This window comes from Leptonotus elevatus, chromosome 14 (assembly GCF_054856555.1).
Source record: "Leptonotus elevatus isolate MCC_2025b chromosome 14, RoL_Lele_1.0, whole genome shotgun sequence".
Lineage (NCBI taxonomy): Eukaryota > Metazoa > Chordata > Actinopteri > Syngnathiformes > Syngnathidae > Leptonotus > Leptonotus elevatus.
In genome coordinates this window covers 11,902,254-11,922,258 of record NC_141252.1, presented here as the reverse complement: position 1 = coordinate 11,922,258, position 20,005 = coordinate 11,902,254, and the positions used below count along the sequence as shown (strand labels likewise).

The window sequence follows — 20,005 nt, the reverse complement described above, 5'->3', positions numbered from 1 at the left end:
GCGCTTTCCTTACCTTGATTTGTTTATATTTAGAGGCCCCCCTAATAGGCAAATATATCATCACCGATGAGAAAATGTGACCTTATCAGTAAGTCAACCAAGGAAATGTTATTCATCACGGTACATTTATTTTGTCATGTTCTTGTAATTAAATACAGAGTGTTAAGTGCAAATAGTTAAGAGTCCAGGGTCTAGAGAACTACACATTATAGTAGAACATAGTACAAAGTTGGGACAGTTATTCAAACAAGCTTGATATCAACAGATACTTCCTTGTCTTCATAGTAGTTGTACAACAGTACCCAAATCATTAGCGTGTGTATTGTTCCTTATTGGTATACAAAAGCAAAAACCTACAAATACCACATCTAAGACGCATATTTTTAAATTAGTTTGTGCTTGGAAACACCAAAAGGAAATTTATGTATATATATATACTGTATATACATATACATACTTATAGACATATACTGAGAGAAGCCCCATCTGCTTACTCGAACATGAAGCGGCGAACATTGGCAGCAGAGCAAGACTGGCCACTTGGCTGTAGTATTTTTTTCTTTTTTGTGCCATACCATACAGTTTGTGGTAAGCACTGCAAAAGCGAAAATATAGCGTGGTTCTCAAAACGGCACGAAAGATACCAAATATTTACCCAAGGCTCCACTTCATGCTTTTGTACTTTAGAATAATAAACACAAAAAAATCTTACGTTTTTTTTTTTGGGAGTTGTGAACTTGTCTACCTAGAGGCGTTATGAATGTGTGATTGTGTGTTGTTAGTGTTTACACTGCTCTAGACAGGGTGAAGGCTTCTCTAGTGGATGCTTTTAGAGAACGCCAAGATGACGAAGCGTGACGCCCCTCTGATGGTTGCCGGGCTCTTCAAGGGTGAGCGAGCCTCTGTGAGATGTGCGGGATCTACTCCTCCTTTCTCTTGGCCCCGGGGATCTTTGCTTGGATCCTGGACACGGAGAACAAGTAGGAATTGCATGTTTCCGATAGGACTAAGTCGCTGTTAGACATTCTCTCTTTTTATGGTGCTCAATTGAGCCTACATCTCAGCTTTTACCAAATAAGGAGAATGATGGCAGTCGGTCACAAAAGTGCACTCGTAACTATTATTATAGTTTTTGTTTTTTTCCTTTGACACATGGATGTTCTCCAGTGCATCACATGCTTTTTAATCTTACATTTGAATACATAAACCAAGTTTATGTGATGTGAGATATGAAACATGTCTGATCACTCACTTCCCCACCACAGAGTTGACATGGGTCCGTATTAGTCCCACATACTGATCTATCTGTGCCTACAAGCAGAGGAAAAACAAACAAATGATTTAACAAGGAATATTTTTGGTGAGTGGATTTTTTGTTGGTTTAAGGTTGAAAATCTTTACCTGATGCTTCTCATAGACCACGGGCATAGTGAACATGGAAACCACAGCTGGAGGCACATAAAAGGGTTAAAATATTCTGTCGATGCAGGTACAAAATCACTTAACTTGGGGAAAAATGCGTAAATACTCGTGGTGTCAGGCAGTTAATTTTTTTTAATCGTAATTAATCACATGACAAAGAGTTAACTCACAATCACAAATGTTATAGTTTTAAATGCACAAAAAAAATGTCATACTCTTAACAAAAGTGGGGGGGAGTTAAACTAATAGAAATATAGCTGCATCTTTAGTCAATACAGTAATCTAATAATTTTCATAAAATTTAGTTAAAATTCAAAAGTACTGTAAAAAATGAGTGTGATATTGATTTGTGTTGGGCATTTTCTGCCACTAGATGGCATAATTGCATTTGTAAAACTTTGGGGACAGCTCTGCATTTTTCTTTTCATATTAAGAGCTATCAAATCTTTAACATGAAGTAACTTGTGAAATTCTGCACATTTTAAAAATGGTAAAATTCAACTTGACCCCAGTCTCCACAAATATATGCATTATTATTACATTTATTGCTGCAAAATTTTGACGTGGATTTGTATGATGCGTTACGTCTAGAATTTACACAGTACAGGCTTTCCAAGTAAGGAGCAGTCATTAATCGTGCGTTAAAATTTTTTTGTGGAACCTTAAATTAATGCATTAATTTTGACACCCCTTGTAAATACCTACACAACCCTGTACTGTAGCTCCTAACACTTGACAAAGACATGCTGCCCCACTTATGATTACATAAATGCTAAAAATAGCCCGAGTGTATCCAGTACACTAACGCGTATCGCTTCCAATGTGTAATACAAAAAAAAAAAAAAAAGAGTCTCTTAAGTCAACACCGGGTGGAGTGAGTTGAGTCAGGGTGACCTCACCTAGAATAAGCAGTGTCAGGCCGTTGAAGAGGGCGCCCACGTAGGTCAGAAGCCACATCAGCACAGCAAACTAAACGCGCACAAAAATCACATTTTAAGACTGATTCACTTTCGGAGGCGATAATAGAATTTAAAAGCCCCAAGAGGCAGAGCCATGCATGAGATGTTTCAAAGTTTCCACCAAACATGGCCTGCTCGTCACGGAACAGTGAGGAATGCTACAATCCCATCTTGGTCACGGGTGTGTGACGACATAGAAGTGTGCCACAGGATAACCAGCCAATTGATTGAAGCAAATTAGACTTAGGCCTTAGGGATGGAGGGGTTCACTAAATCCACAGATTGGTTAATTACAATAATGAAAGATGAAATCATGTATTATTAATATTTTTTTGGTCATGTGCATGTAAATGAAATTTGACCCACCACAGCAAACACACTCTTAGGATGTAACTATATGTGAACATTATGATACGATAATTATCACGATGTGAACCCCACGATGCGATAATTATCACGATATTGTGGGGAGGTTGGCGATATATATAACAATTTTTTTTTTTTTAAACTCACAATAATTTATATACTCATGATACTGTATAAAAACAAAACTGCTTATATTGGGAGGGGGGGGCGCACAATATTGTGTTTTTGTAGATTATAGAATTGACGGAGAAACTGGCTCTTATTGGCTCAGCAGCGCAAAATATCATAGTCTATGTAGTTCACAATGTTGTGTTTGACTGAAGCAGGCCAAAAGTAATGTTTTAGTTTTTTTGACAGATGTTGACAAATATGTGCTGGTATGACTGATTTATAGGAGCGATAACTGCCACAGTGGCCAAAACATTCCTCATTAAAATTTAACTTCCCCAACTAACCACCTTGGTGGAAACAGATGGTTTGCGAACCTTCAAAGAGTCAATCAGATCTTGAACGAGGAAAAGCCTGCGCAGCTCCTTCATGCAGGTGTTGGTGTAGAGTAAGATTTTATCAGCATATTTGCTAATTTGGTCCTGGGATAGAGAGAGTTCCATGTCCAGGTAGCCTCTGCACGGATGCAAATACAGAAACGTAGTCGATCAATATATGAGACGAATGACGAGATTTGGTGTGGTCGTACTTCACTCACTTGAAAGGATGCCCCTCATCGGTTTTCTGCACAGCCTGGAGCACGGATTTGTAGATGCGGAAGCTGACGGTGGCGGAGAGGGCGGCCAAGGCTAAGTAGGCCCCAACGCTGACGACGCTGAACTGGGTCAGCGAGAAGAGGAGCAGAAGCACGCTGCTGAACACGGCCCCCGACTGCTTCACGTTCCTCCAGTAGAGCAGGTCAACCGCTGGGGGGGGCGAGGACAGACACACGCAGGGTTACGATCCATGACAACTTTCTTTAGGTACCCGAAGAACCACGCGTCTGCATCAAATAGATGTCATTCCTTGGCTTCTGAGCTCCCTCAGTTTGGGTTCTAATCAAGAGGTGGTTAGAGTGGCCCAAAAAATTTACTCAAGTAAAAAGTAGTCATCAAAAAAAATCACTCAAGTATATAAGTAAAAAAAGTATTTGCTGAAAAGAATACTCAAGTACTGAGTAACTGCTTGAACATGACGTCTGATTAATTTTTTTTGTCATCAGATAGGCAAAAACATACAATTATGTGCAAATGCTGGCATCTTCAAATCATCAAATAAATAACTTTTTGAGCTCGTGTTCTAACTTCTGCCATGGGGCTAAAACAGGCGTGCGCAATGAGCAGTGTTCTCTTTTTTTAATTTTTTTTGCTTGTTTCAGAGCTTGAACGACACAAGTTAACTCATTCACTGCCATTGACGGCCGTGGGCGTAAAAAAATTATTTGAACAATTTCTATTACTCCACTTTTGTTAACAAGAGTATGAAAACCTAGAAAAAAAATATTGTACATTTAGTACAAATATCAAATTTGTGATTAATCGTGAGTTAACTAGTGAAGTCATGTGATTAATTACGAAAAAATTTAATCGCCTGACGCCCCTACATTTTTTATAATTTTTTCTTTTCATTTTTAAGTAATTTTATTTTTTATAATTTTTTCTTTTCATTTTTAAGTAATTTTATTTTTTATAATCTTTTCTTGAACGGGTCTCTGTAAAGACTCTGTTCCCAACGGCTCTAGTGTAGCCCAATATAGCGAAGTAAGAGTAGCGTTACTTCTTCGTACATCTACTCAAGTAAAAAGTATTGTGTGGTAAAACTACTCAAGTAAATGTAACCTCTGGTTCTAACTGAGCTTGTTAGTCCAACTATCCCAGTGCCACGTGTTGTCGCTATAAAGGCCTCTTTACTGCTCTCAGTACATTTATCACCTCTAACACCTGGCCGGCTCTCATACGTACACAAACATACATCCCGTCCAAACAAGCCAAACTGCAGGCGACGTAATCCCCAAGTTGAGAATTATTTATTGACCAAAACGGGAACAAAATCAACATTTTGAAAGATAACGGTTCAGTGTGACATGGCCACGCTGATAAGCGGCGATGAAGGATGGCGATGATTCATGAAGAAATTTGCTACCCCAAAAGTGACAATCTGGGCAAGCTCCAGATGTGCCCCCCTCTCTGCCGCTCACCCGGAAACGCAAACCCGTTCCCATGGTAACCGCCATCTTTTTATCACCATTATTTCCATCCCTGCTGATCCACAAACATTAATAACCTGCTCACCGTGCATTCGCCCGGTTTGACGCCCGACCGGGTCTTAACACGTCTCAGCTGAGAATAGTAGAATCGCTCCCGAGAACGACTCCGGTGCCCTCCGAGCGGTCCAACTTTTTCTCTTTTTTCACCTGCTCTAATTTTAGCCATAGAGCTGTGAATGGCATAGTGATGACGGCCATCTTTGCTTGTCTCTGAATAAGCATGTGTGGAGTCGTCAGAAGAGGCCCTGGCGATACCTCGGACCTCTTTTTGACAAAGTGGATGCACGTTTAACCACACTAAACCCCCCTCCCACCCTTTAATTTCTAATGCAACATATGCACTGTTTCTTCTCAGGAAGTAACGACGTGTCACATCTATCAAGTTGGGAACGTGATCGACATGCTTCACCATCACTCTGACAACAGCTGGGCCTATTGGAGATGCTTTTAGAATAACACGCACATGCACAGGTGTGTAGCTCCTTCGTTAGTTACACACACGCACACACACACGCACACACAGTGAAGCCAAAGCAGCTTTACTCTTCAACAGGGTCAGTGCCGCGCAGCCGTACTGTAGAGGTTAAAGCATTAGCTTAGTGCAGTCGAAGCGGGTACTGACCTGCGGCTCCCATGGCTGAACAAGGAAAGAGGCAGCTGCTTTATTCACAGACAAAAGGAGAGCATTGAGGGGGGGGGCGTCGCCCCTCCGCTCCACCACCACCACCACCACACACACACACTGCACAGGAAAGGAGTGACTACAACCACACCAGCCAATCAGCAGCTGTCTGATGAGTGACGGGGCTTTAAGGGGGGGGCGTCCATTGGGTCGGGTTTGCAAAGAAGCGCACACACTCACATTTTATGCGCTCTTAAGCTTAGGGCGACACCACTGTCTCGCGTCAACACGTCAAAACTACCATTTGATGTGTTTAACATTTAAATTGTATGACGGTGGCCATTTTCTGGTGAACACCTGCCTGATGCAGTTACCATAGCTACGGCGCTCGCTCCATTTTGTCACCGAGAGATTGGAGGAAGGAGGGAAGGGGAAAGGGCGTTCCTTTGGGAGCGGAGAGATATTCATTTGGTCCGAATTTGGGGAGGTACAGGAACATAACGAGCGTGCGCATCCCTGTAAAGATCAAGACTGCCACTCCCTTTTACCGAGGAACAAAAGCGAGGTCATTCTTAGATTCAGTCTGACTTAATATGCATACATGCTGAATTGAGCAGATAAGAATTTTATCATTCCATCAAGAATGTTGTGCCACTAAGTCAGGGCAGCGACCTGTTAGCTCCCATCCTCATTTAAAAAAATAAATAAAAAAATGTGCAACTGATTATCACCCGTGACACGAAAATGAATCCCCCCCACCCTTCCCTTTTTTTTTCTGAAGTGAAACTAGTTTAGCCTGACCTCATTAAATCACTGACGACATCACTGACGACATCCTTGTGGCCTCAAACAAGTCATCTGCCAAGAAGTTTTAATGGTAGGACTTGAAAACTTGGGCATGTTAACTTTTGACGCGTTCCACTTTAATGAATAAATGAGCAAATATTGACTTACAACAATATTAGCGACACTTGCACAATGTTAAGACCCAATGTAAACCACCTTTGCAAAGATGATTCATTTGTTTAAAATAATATCGTGTTTTAGTTGTAGTTTCCAGTATTGCATTAAAATGTGTTAAATACATAAATTTGTTTATAATAATGTTCTATGCGGCACCGCTAGTCTAAACGCGGTATTCTGATTATTATTTGTATTTGTGGAATATAAATTAAGCAGCAAAATCATCCTGTTTTTATCCAGCTCAGGGGGCGGCCGTTTTGTCATTTTCTGCCACTTGCAGTTGATTGAAGATGACAACATAGTTGCTCAGATAACAACCAATCATGGCTCAGTTGCAAATGTCACATGACCAAACTCAGAAAACATGCGATTGGTTGTTACTTGAGTCCTCAACAACTGTGACGTCATCTTCATTTGCTAGCAAGTGGCAAAATGGCCGCCCCCTGAGATGGATAAAAACAGGTAGATTTTGCTGCTTAATTCATTTTCCACAAACACAATATTAATCAGAATTTCGTGTTTTTGAATAGTGAGACACATTAGAACATAGTGTATTATTGAAAGAACATTTTTTTTGACATGGTTAATCCAACTAAGTTTGTTGCATTTAATAGAACAGTTAGCAGTTTGTACAGAAAAGGGGGCAATACACAACAGCAGATAATATTCTGTGTTTCCATTTTTTGTGTATAATTTATCTTAATTCCATCCTTGTATCATTTGGAGGAGTGACTTCACCATGTTATGACAATATATATAGAAAAAAACAAAATTATTTATTAATGGTATCAAAAGTGATTCTGCTTCACTTTAAACAACAGTGAGTCAGTTCAGTGGATAACTTTACATAGACGTCAATGTAGTTACATAATCAAATTGCTCATGCAGCCAGAGGGCTAATGACAAACTGGTAGTCTGACATTGGAAAAAACTCAAATCCGAGGCCAGTAGGATGCGCGCCATTTTCTTTTCACTCCTCCCTGCTGGATGCGGACACGGAGGATGCTTTATTTATTTTTATTTTTATTTTTACCCGCTAGCACGCTCTCTACAAGGTACCATCGCGGTAGAGCATACAGAGCTGATGTAATCGGGATGGGTGTGCCCTGGTTACCATGGCGACAGTCTGCCAGTGCTGGCCGGATGCTCTCTCATACAAAAAAGCCATCGTACGGCATGTAAAAGCAGCACCTTTGTAAATGTGAAATGTCTTTGCATGTATGTCCACCAGAGCAGGATGCTGCTGTTGTGTGCAAGTTATTGCCATCACACCGCCATGCTCCTCCCTGTTTTGTCCCCTCACATATAACACAATTGATTGTGCCATCAGGGCGTGTCTGTGCAAAAAGGAGGTAGGTGACATTGTTCTGTTCCCCAACATTTGACGAATACGCAAATGAAAACAACACACCAAAAAAAACACATTTCAAGAAATTTGAGATCTGTAAGTACATGCGCGATAGCCACAAAATACAACATTTGCACGCATACACACAAACAAATCCAAAAAAGGTACCCTGGCCCTTCCAGCCGCTCCAGGAGCTTTCCTTCTTCGTCACGTCGGCAGCGGCCTGCATGCTGGTGCTCACGTTTTATCCCTGTTCTCTCGCTTGCTCTCTTTTAAAGAAAATAAATCTTGATCTTCTTTGTGCGCCTCTTCTGTCGCTCGTGCTCACGCGCTCATCGCATGAATGGTGGGAAAAGGATGCAGGCGCGTGGCACAGTGAGGGAGGGAGCATGGGAGGGAGGGAGATAGGAAGGATGGAGAGGCTTCCTCGATGCTGCCGGCTGGCCGAGCTCACACTGATGCTGTGGTTCGCCAAACGTGTGTTTGTTTGTGGCTAGGAAAGGGGGGGAGGGCGTGCAAATTGTAAACATCACAGTCGCTGCTGCAGCAAACCAGACGTGATGATTGAGTATGGCCAACGGAGTGCGGGGGCTTTTGTGTCTTGAAAGGGCTGGTCGTCTAGCTTTTCACAACAAAAGCCGCCAACAGACTGGGTGGGGGGCATCATCAGACAGACTTTGATTAGGGATAGACCGATAATCGGCCGGGCGATATTCAGCATTTTATGAATTTCTGCATCTGCCTCTTTTTTTGTTTTGCTGGCCGATATATTAAAAACTGTTATTTTTGCTCCGATGGGCGTTGTTGACTCCTTTCAGCATTGGCCCGCCCACAGCACCATCTGATTGGTTGCTCGTGCGATCCTAACAGCCAATAAGCAGCAATTGGCAGCTATTAACTAGCTCACGGATTAATGGCTAACCTAATAGCTGTTTTTTAGCAGCTATATGGGATTTATCCCAGGGTTAGCGTGTGGGAGAACAGTTAGCCCACAAGCTAACAGTTAGCTCGCAAATTAGCAGCTATTTGGGAGTTAGCGTGCAGATGAATGGTTAGCCCTAACAAATTAGCGGCTATTATACCGCAAGCTAATCGGCAAGCTCACGAATGAACGGCTATTAGGTTAGACCGTGAGCTAAGGGTTAACTCGCGGGCTAACCTAATAGCTGTTTTTTTAGCAGCTATTTGGGAGTTATCCCGGGGTTAGCGTGTGGGTGAATGGTTAGGCCGTGAGCTAACAGTTAGCCCACGAATTAGTGGCTATTTGGGAGTTGGCATTATAGTTGGTGCAAAAGCTGATGGCAAACAAAAAAACGTTTACATGTTGCAAATCACAAAAGCTGTTTAATAAACATGTGCTTGAAGGAATTTAAGCAGTCAAGTGCTGGAGTTTTTATTATTATTATTTTTATCATAATTTTTTTTGACACGGAACCCCACCCCCGCAAATGTATATCGGCTTCAAATATTGGTTACCGGCCTCCCTGACTACCGATAATCGGTATCTGTATCGGTCCTGAAAAAAGTATATCAGTCTATCTCTTAACCTTGACATTCAAATTTCATTCCGTGACCAAGACAGTAACTCAATTTGTTTTATCATAAAGTCTTCCCATTGGAATAATTGAAATTCATTACTTCATGACAGCAGTCTAAAAAACAAACTTTGCCGTTAGATGTTTTTAATAAATAAAAATAGCCATGTATTGTACAAAAAAATAGGGATGGGCAAGTAGATACCCAGGTTATTTCAAGGTATCAGTACTCGCGATGGCAGTTGATACCAGTATCAGTAGCCGTTTTATTATATTATTAATAATTTTTTTAACTAATTTATTATAAATTAGAAGAATAGAAAATTGCTATTAATTTCCTGGCCAACAAAACAAAATCTCAAATGTTTTTAGTCGTTAAGGACGATTAGGATTTTAATAGATTTTAATGTAATAAACCCAACAAACATTTAAAAGTTGTATTTCTTCAAAAATAATTCCTGTGCAAAATGTTCAGACAACAATAATGTGTACTAATTCTAAATCAGTTTTAACATAAACCTCACTTTCATAATTTGTGCTTAAATGCCACAATTAAAAGATCATTGTGCAGTTTGTCACTTTTTTACTCACGACTGCCACCTCTGGCCCAAAGCGTAACTGCAGCATCTGTGTCAGGCTCGTTCATGGTGCGCGTGATCTTAAAGCAACAGCCACAGTTGACAAACAAGACGTGACTTCAAATGAAGTACGAAAAACTCCGCCCCTCCCCAAAGAAACTGTGGAGTGTGAGGGTCCGCACACTCTACTATAAAGGGAAGATAAAAGCTGCCAGATGCAGTCAGAGTAAAACAGTCAGGGCTCGTCGTACTCATCTGGGCATTGGTGGAGCATGCATGAAGTAGAAAAAGCAATATTACTTTTTTTAAATGGCACAATGAACCTTTTAAGTAGTTGGTAAGCTATTGTAAACATGCCTTGTAAAGCACCCATCCATCATTCTGCCACTTGTGCAGAATTACAATTCACAATAACATTTGGATGTAACAGAACATGAAAAACAGCAGCTTAATCCAGAAGACAAAGCTCGATTTCACGATTTAGCAAATTTTCAACGATTCGATTTTCAAAATGACGTTTAATTTGATTTATTGCTTATTTATTATTAATTGGTTGGGTTTGTCTGTGTGTGAGCACCTGGCCGTGAATTGGGACCTCACAGTAGATCCATGCTATTGTTCTCATTGTGTTTTTTTTGTTTCAGCAACCATTGGCTCTCCTTTGCCCACGTGTAAGGGCATTACCCTCGACACAAAGTAAAAATATAGACCAAGCGACAGCTCATAACGCAAAAGAACAACAACATGTTGATAGTAAGTGATATATTTATTTAGGATTATTGTCTTCAAAGCTGACCTTTCTCAGGATGGCAGACTAATTGTGCTGACATTTATGGTTGCGCTGAGATATTCAAATTTCTACTTTGACTCACTGAGTGCTTCTACTTTAATAATGTATATGGGGACGCATGCATTGTGCATGCGAGCTTTAAGCACAATACTGCTCGTTTATTGCCTTGAGGTGTCGGTGTTACCGATCCCCCCCCCCCCCCCCCCACAATAAGGCCAACCACAAAGTAGAAGCGAAACAAGAAATGTCTACCTGAATACGAGTGAAACTGCGCTGTCACCATGTCAGCAGTGAGACAAAAACACTCCTTTGATGGATAGTTTGGCTCTCGAAGAGCCCGCCCCCCCCCCACTTCCGCCCGCCCCTGCAGGCGACCACACCTCACACCTTCTGTTCACTGCAGCCTCCACACTGCCAACACCCACTATCAAGCAGGGAGGGGGGGGGGGAAAAACAAACAGATTCTCTGATCCAGACCAAACGTGCTCCCCCATCAGTGTTGCCATGGCAACTGGGGATGAAGCACCAGCCTCTCCAGTGCTGAACAAAGACGCACTGCGCCCTCTAGTGGTGCATAAACAGACATGTGACCTGGTTGTTTTGTACAGTGTTTCCAGAATCTTCTCACAGTAAGTAAAGATAGCAGAAAGAGCTATATCAGAACTAAGAAGAAAAAACTTGGCACACACAACCATTTGTTTAAAGAGCATGCATAAAAAATAAAATCCTTACTGTCAAACAGGAAGTGCGAATGTAATCCCTCAAGGCACCTTAAAAGTCTGCCCCACTTTTGAGAGCCTCAGATTATGTAAACAGGGAGAGTGAAGATGATCAATAGTAGGCAGAAACACATTCCAACGTCAAATGTGCAGCTTGAACCGAGTGAACCCCATCCGACTGTGACTGCCATGTTTGTTTTTCCTAATCCTAATCCTAAAATAGTCAAACAAACAAGGATCCAGATGCTGCCCAATGCACCATATCTGCCATTCTAAAATAAACTTGAAGCACACTCACAGCCACATTCTTGGTTTACTTTGTTTACAGTCTAGTTTGACGTCCCCTTTTTTGTATAGTCAGGATGTGAAGCAAATGCAAATAAACTGTTTTTTTTTAAAAAATCCACCGCTAGGGGGAAGCACACTCACAACAAGGACTTCACATATGTGCTTGGCACAGGGAAGCAGAGCAGCTGGGTAAGATTCTCCCCTCTCTAAACAAACCTGTTTAGTTTGCTGACTTGTCAACGAAACAACACAAGAGCACACCGTGCAGCAGCTTGCAGCAGACAAATCAGGTCACGGAAGGTTTTCCTAGTGCTAATAGGGCTGATAAAAGGCAGTCTTTTTTACAAAAAAAAAAAAAGATCAACAGTTCATTTGGACGACGCCATTTTGAAGCCTGAAATCTAAACGTGGAAATTTTTGCAAAGATTATTGATATATTATGTTATCCATAAAAATAAGCACATGCCCATGTGTTGGCTAGTGAACAGAATTAAACTCACTTCAACATAAGCAGCAAAGTGAGGCATCAAGCCGTTTAATACTACTCCATTGAAGTTTACTGTCAAATAAAACAGAATTGAGGCCTTTTCACACTGCACTTAGCAACGTGCATAGCTCTGTCAACGAACAAATTCTTTGTGCATGTTAATGGGAAGAAGAGTCACATTGCATTGCGGTGTGACATACAAGGTCCGAGAGCGCCATCGGGCATGATGTCTGAAGGCGCATCCGATAGGAAAGGGGCTTGTCGGAGTGATTTCAGAATGCTAACGGGAATAGACCGACTAGTGAGAAAAGCCATCCTGTTACAGTGCTTCCTGGTTGGCTGTTAGGCAAGCACTTCCAAATATGGGCAAGCTTGCACCGGGGCGCTGTCGTCCTTGCGCGCTGCCCCTCAGTGAACACCAAGAAAACCGAGTGCAGTGTGAAAAGAACTTTACATTGTATATTTAATAAAACCCAAGACGCCATTAACAGTTCTAGACGCAACACTTCAAGATTGTATTATATTTGGTCAATTGAAACCGTAACTCAAAAAAATCATACTCACCTTTTTGTTTGTTGAAACCTTTCAGCGGGAAGGAAGCAGCCCATTTCCCAAGATCCACTTTGCCTTCATTGGTCTTCCCGTCCTCCAGACTGAACCTGTCTGGACGCACCTCTGGGGGCACAGTAGCAGTCGGGGGCTTAGGCTTGCTCAGGCGCTCCTCTTCCGCTTGAACCTTTTCTATGATCGAGGGCCCGGCTGACGCAGCCTGAGGCGCGCTACGGGCAGCGGGAACAAGGGGAGAGGGAGGGCCGGCTCCCAGACTGGGGCCTCCGACGCCTTGCTCCCTTTTCGGACTTTCTTCAGATGCGGACTCAATGAAGAGGTCGCTGTCGAGCTCCGCCTCTCTCTCCTCGCGCAGAATGCTGTAGGACGCAGGTGGGGCGTGGTTGCCAGCCAGGCCAATACCAGCCTTGGAAATAACCGGGGGGATGTCGAAGGGGTTGCTGGACTGGTTGAAGGTGCTCTTACTTTTAGGTGGCTCGGCAAACGGGTTGCTACTGGCCTTGGGAGGCTCCTCAGACACCAGCTCAATCTCGGAGTCTCCGGACTCTGCGCTGCTTCCGTCTTGCTCCCTGCCGCTGACCTGTGGGCCTGAACTATACTTGGTAGTTGCAGACTTGACTGCGTCAGCCTTGAATGCATCATGGGAAGGGAAATCTTTTTCTGTGGGGGGGAAAAAAAGTATTATAGTCTGTTATATATTCATTAATCAGTCATTCATAAATATGTTAAACAAACAGTGCTATGCACAAAGGGAGAGTAAAACTGACAGGGCATTTGTACAGAACTGTATTGCATTCATTAAAAAGAAAATTGTAGTTTTTTATTAACAAAAGGTTTTGAAGGGAGGCTTTGTTTTTTTATATAAGATTCTGTTTTTTTAAATTATGCTTTTTTCTGTTCTTTTGATTTTTTTTCTCTCCGTCATAACAAAATAATACCAAAAAACAAAAAAAAGAGCAGACACAACAAAAGGGAAAAAAAAATCCAAAAAATATTCAGAAAACCAGACAAATAATACTCAGGAAAAAATTTAAAAGATTATTCAGAATAACAAAAAAAAAATTCAAAATAGTTTTTTCCCCCTCTATAAAACTAATTAAAAATACAAATTTGAAAAACAGAAGCTCAAAACATATATATATATTTTTTTTTATTTTAAAACAAAGCCCCCGCAAAAAAATCACTTAGTAATACCGGAGATTTTTTTTTTCTCAATACGCAACATGCTTCCGTATACTGGTGATGTAAATAAAGTAAAATAAAAAATAACATAAGAAGACGAAAAGAAAGAGAAAAACATTTGCGTAAAATAAATTGTATTATGAAACTTTCAGTAAAATTAATTTAACATTTACTTAAATAAATACAATTGTTTGTTACTTTTGTTCTATTATAATGACCTAATGAGATAAACTAATTATTACAAATAAATGTTAAGTAGCCAATATTTAGACAAAAATGAAACGCAACAAATATCGGACTTTTAGTCATAAGTTTTTTACTTTTTCCTACTCCTTTTTGAACATGTACTAACAATACTTTAATTTTTTTATTTCAGTATTTCTGTTGCTGGTTTTTATGTTCAATGAGCAGACAATATGAAAGCTCAGATGCCAGATTAAAGACTGAAGCAGGCCATATTTTGCCCACCCCTACTGTTTATGGACAAAAGTATTGGGACACCTGGCCATCGTCATCAACAGCTATAAAAGCTTTCACTCTTGTTGGAAGGTTTTCTACACATTTTGCTGAGGGTGTTTAGTTCATGAAATAGAACATTTGTGTGGTCAGAGGTCACTGATGGACCCGAGGTAGGGTCTCACTCACAATCTGTTCCCACAAACTAAGGCTTGTTACCGGGCAATATAATATGTTCGTCTGCTGATCTTACGTGTAGGTGAAGCGTTGGGAGTGGAGGCGGGGCTCTCGTCCTCCGGTTCTGACAGGGTCACAGTGGGGACCCCCTGTAGGCCCACACTGAGCACATTCTCCCGATCACACCCGGTGGCTGGAGGGGGGCGCTGTTGAGGCTCGGCCTTGGATGCCGGCGCCTGCGACTCGGTCAGGGTGATCTTCACGGGGCTGGCTGACTGCGGCGTGTCTCCGAGGTTCCGGTACGAGCGGTAGTCTGACGGTTCCTCATCAGACGGCTCCTCCACATAAGGGAAGGAGTGGGACCCCAGGGCTGGACCTAGATTCTCATCTTCTTCCTCCTCATCTCTTCCAGGGTTCTTGTCAATGTAGCCACCCGGTGAATCATGACCGCTCAAACCTGTGTCCACCGGGCTGTGCAGCGCTCCCTGCTGTTGGTCATAGCGATCATCCCCGTGGCTTATGTCCATGTAGTTGTAGGATTCCGTCTTTTGTAAGACAATCAAAGACTTGGGCATGTCGCTGGACAGGTCGGACATGGTCTTGGCGCTGGAGCTGAAATCATACATGTCGGCGGAGAAGTGGTCCAAGCCGGGTGACCCAGATGAAGCCTTGACGTTGTCAGACAGGTAGGACGATTCTCGACCTGATGTAAAGCTCTGATTGGACAGCAAGGAGGTGTACACGTCACCGTCATCGTTCATTGGCTTCCTGAACAGGCCTGACATGGGGTCACCTGGGAGTCCAACAAAAAGAAAAAGAAGTGAAATATAATTAGACTGATCGCTACTAAAATGGAGAAAGCTTGAAAAGACAAAATCTGACATCAATCTATGTCACATGATTCTTAATGTCGTAATACGCTGGAAGCATGGAGCCTCCGTTTTGCAGCCCAGCGAGGCAGCACTAACAGAGGCTGCTTGTGCCCATGCAGTGGACAAAGGCAGATTGTTCTGCTACTAAAACCTACAGAAGCCACAACCAGGGTCTGTTCTCAATCATGCACATCCACCAATGTAGCAAAAATAAGTGCATGTGCAAGAGATACGAGCCTCCTAGTATAAGTTGTGTACCTGATAAGCTAGGGTAAGAATCTACAAGACTCTTTTAAAGGGGAAATCAGCCCACCCAAAAAAATGTCTGGACAATAATATGTTCTATGCAGCCCCGCAAGTCTGAACACGGTATTTTGGTTCATATTGCCTTCGTGGAATACGAGTTAAGCAGCAAAATCCAGCAGTTTTGATCAATATCAGAAGGCGGCCATTTTGCTGTCGAGTGAAAATGACATCGCCGTTGTTTGGATCCCAGGTAACAACCAATCACAGCTCAGCTTCAGAAAACAAGTGAGCTGTGATTGGTCATTGCCTGAGCAACTGTGATGTCATATTCAGTGGCAAAATGGCCACTCCCTGAGATGGATAAAAACAGCTAGATTTTACTTAATAACTTCCACAAATGTAATATTAATCAGAATATAATGTTTAGGATAGTGAGGTCACATATAACATATTATTGTCAAGAAATGTTTAAAGGGATACTTGACTCATTGAGATGTATATATATATATATGAATATATATTTAGGCCAGAATGAATTTGAAAACGTACTTTTTTTTTTAATACCTTTAAAAACAAATGTTTTTTTCAGCAGTAAAAAGTTGATATTTTGTCCTGAATTGTTTTGATAACTTGTTATTTTTCATGTACAATGACTTCCTTTAAAAACAAATGTTTCCACTTGCTGTCAACTGAAGATGACATCACCTGTGTTGTGGAAGTTTGCCGACCAAACCCAGAAAACAGGTGATCCATGATTGGTTCCTCAGCACAGGTGATGTCATCTTCAGTCGACAGCAAGTGGAAACATTTGTTTTTAAAGGAAGTCATTGTACATGAAAAATAACAAGTTATCAAAACAATTCAGGACAAAATATCAACTTTTTACTGCTGAAAATGGCTCCATGAGTCATGTATCCCTTTAACGTTGACTTCCCCTTTAAACCCTTAGAAGTTGATGCACATCCTGAGATGCTAAGTGTTCCAATTTCGCCTTTTTTTGTTCGGAACGTATCACCTGCGAAAAGTGAGGGAACAAAATATAATTCTCTTTTTTTTTTAATGTAAAATTGTTCTGAAAGATTTCAAATGCACAATGACTGCAATTATAGTTTTTAACAGACATTTCCGATTAACATTCAATTCTCCCTGTACTCTATAATAAAAAGTAAACCAGAAGTGCACAAAGACTTTCCCCGTCACCCCGTATCATATCCACCATTTGACCGGTTATGCTTAGGAACATCAGCCCCGATAGCAAACATAAACCCAGCACCCACACGCAATAATATTTGTGTTGCGCTGCGCACAAGTCTCAGTGGCCCCTCCTTCTGTCCTCTAGCCCCCCCCCCCCTGCTTCTTCCCGTGCGGGGGGGGGGCACTATAAATAGTCTGGCTCCAGCTGCTGGGCTTGGATGAGGGGGAAAAGATTTCAAACTGCAACCTTTGGGTTAGCAGTAGCGGGAGGATGAAGACAGAGCGAGACGTCCCTCCCTTTTGCTTCCTCTCTAAATGCCCCCCCCCCCCCCCCGCCCTTCCTTTGTCATTAACGATACACCACAGCGTGTGCGGCACAAGTCATAAATCACGCTAGGCACCCAAGCCGTACCACTGTGCTCATGTACCTAATGTTGCGGCCGGTCTGTCTCAAACAAACTCCACGCCGTTTTCTCAAATGACATGAACGCCCTTGATATGATGCTAAAGTGAATCAACAAATAATCCTCTTTATTCCAGTCCTATCGTATATAGATCCCCTCAGCCATCACCCTGGCAACGCCTTCATAATCTCGCAATCACTGATTCAAAACACCGACAAATTCCTCCTCCGCCTCCTCGGCAGATGTGGAAAGCGCTCTGAGCCACCACACGGCGTGAAGAGATCTGATTGTGTGATGCTCTGATCGGCCGCTAATCTGAGTCAGGCCGACCCCCTCCCCTCGTTCTCTCCACCTAGCACAACAGCTAAGGCGGGTGTTGCATAAGTCATCTGCATCGGCGGCGAGGTAAAATGCTGGTCTTCGCCGGCCACGATGACGATGATGATCTGTGCTGTTGACTTGACAAACTTGCAGTGTTGAGTCTGGGAGCGTTTTCAATCTGTAGGGACCCACGAGGCTGTGACAAGAGCTTTGCCGCACTGGCATGGGATTAGAGGCGACAACAGAGGAATTCTCACACTGATGCCAACATAATTATGTCACTGAAAAAATGGCTGGGTTAGATAAAAAAATAAAATAAAAAAAAGTCCTGCCGGATGCTTGGTGATGAAGGGGCTTTTGTCGTGCTGAATTGAATGCGGCCTGACAATCTGTGCGAGGTCATACCCAGGCAACTCGTATTTACTGCGCAAGGACTTTTCAAAATGACTGATAATAGACCCCAAATATCTCGCAGGGTTTTAACTTTGAAAAGAGCAGTAAAATGCGCTGTTCAGGGATGATTCAATGACTCCATCCGCGGCCTTGTAAACTGCGGCGTTAGCTTTCAGGAGTTTGATTTCACTCCGCGGCCTTGTGGAAAATAATCTATCAATCTCATGGAGGCCATCTGTGCCTTTCGCCATTCAGATAATATGCCAGGAATTTGTTACTCTGTTTTACATGGCTCGCAACTAAAAATGTAGAAAATGGGTCATTTTGGCATGCCAAAGCTTTGAAAAGCAGCCTCCAAATGTCACTGCACGAGCCACGTTCAACACGCTTCTATTCACATTGACAAAAGTAGGCACTGTTCAGTACATGGTTGGCCAACATGCCAAGTGCGGCAAAGCATTCTAGTAAAGTAAAATACAGACCGTCTCGGGGTTGGAGCAGATTAAAGTGCATTTAGCATGTTGCTATGCCACAAGTTAGGGGGTTCTGTAAATTCTCTCCTCACTCTGGCCAATGTCAACATGACAAGAAGTACAAGAGACCCTCAATCTCCTGCATTGTTCTTGAAGTGGAAAAGTAAAAAAAAAAAATCATTCACAATTAACTCATTCGCTGCCGTTGACGGCTATAAACGTCAAAAATTCATTTGAACTATTTCTATTAGTTTAACATTTTTTTCCACTTTTGTTAAAAATCGAGATTTTTTTAATTGTACATTTAGTTTTGTACATAAAATTTGTGACTAATCGCGAGTTAACTAGTGAAGTAATGCGATTAATTACGATTAAAAACTTTAATCGCTTGGCGCCCCAAATTTTTAATAATATTTTCTTTCCTTTAAAAAAAAAAATTTCATTCACTGCCGTTAACGGCTATAAACTTAAAAAATTCATTTGAACTATTTCTATTAGTTTAACATTTTTTTTCCACTTTTGTTAACAAAAGTATGAAAACCTATAATTTTTTTATTGTACATTTAGAACATAGAATTTGTGATTAATCGTGAGTTAACTAGTGAAGTCATGTGATTAATTACAATTAAAAACATTTAATCTTCTCTTGCCCCTAATTTTTAATAATCTTTTTTTTTAATGAATTTATGGCAGTGAATGAGTTAAGATGGATAAGTACCGATACTAGGTATCTGATACCCTGCCTCAATCCAATGTATCGGTATTCGTGACTCTCATGTGGCTGTTCTACGATCAGAAACAAAAAATCTGAATTCAGAAGGATAGAAAATTGCCATTTCAATTCAATAAAAAAAAAAAAAATTAATTCTTTAAAAGAAACAGAAATGAAGAGACAGAAAGAAAAAAAAACGTAATAATATCTGTCCCTAATCAACACACACAAAATAAATGACAGCAAACAGTCAAGACGCTTTTTGAGTAACAATTTATCAAAATAATTAAATAGAATGACCTTGTACTAATGATATTTTTCCAGAAATTGTGCTTTTATACAATTTCTAAAAATGTATAAAAGCCAATAAGCTGAGAAGATTTTGTTTTACAATCCAGATTGTTCCACAAACTGACACCTTGAGTTGAAATACATCGTTCTTTTTGTTTTTAAAAATATCTGTTCCTCTTAATTTGTACTCACTTTCCCTTTTTTTTTATTTGATTTGCGTGTTAATTGGTAAGATTTCATGATGGTCTTTATACATTATTTTGAGGTTGTTAAACTCCATCAATTCATTCAATTTAAAGTTTTAAGTATTGAATTAGTGTGGTCTCTGTATCCACTACCAAAAACGACACAAATTATTTCATTTCATTCAATTTTAAGAAAAAAAT

The 20,005-nt window shown here is 41.2% G+C and overlaps 1 protein-coding gene across 1 annotated transcript in view; it reads right to left on the bottom strand.

The window, feature by feature from the left end:
• Window positions 1-106: 106 nt before the first annotated feature.
• The window catches only part of rtn1a (reticulon 1a), a 24,604-nt gene continuing 4,705 nt past the window's right edge, over window positions 107-20,005 (bottom strand). The window contains exons 2-9 of the mRNA XM_086095009.1: window positions 14,790-15,506; window positions 12,896-13,558; window positions 3,454-3,661; window positions 3,233-3,371; window positions 2,322-2,391; window positions 1,402-1,448; window positions 1,253-1,311; window positions 107-963 (exon numbers count right to left, since the gene is read on the bottom strand). Coding sequence (XP_085951135.1) covers window positions 921-963; window positions 1,253-1,311; window positions 1,402-1,448; window positions 2,322-2,391; window positions 3,233-3,371; window positions 3,454-3,661; window positions 12,896-13,558; window positions 14,790-15,506 — 1,946 coding nt within the window. The 3' untranslated portion in view covers window positions 107-920. The remainder of the gene's footprint in view (window positions 964-1,252; window positions 1,312-1,401; window positions 1,449-2,321; window positions 2,392-3,232; window positions 3,372-3,453; window positions 3,662-12,895; window positions 13,559-14,789; window positions 15,507-20,005) is intronic.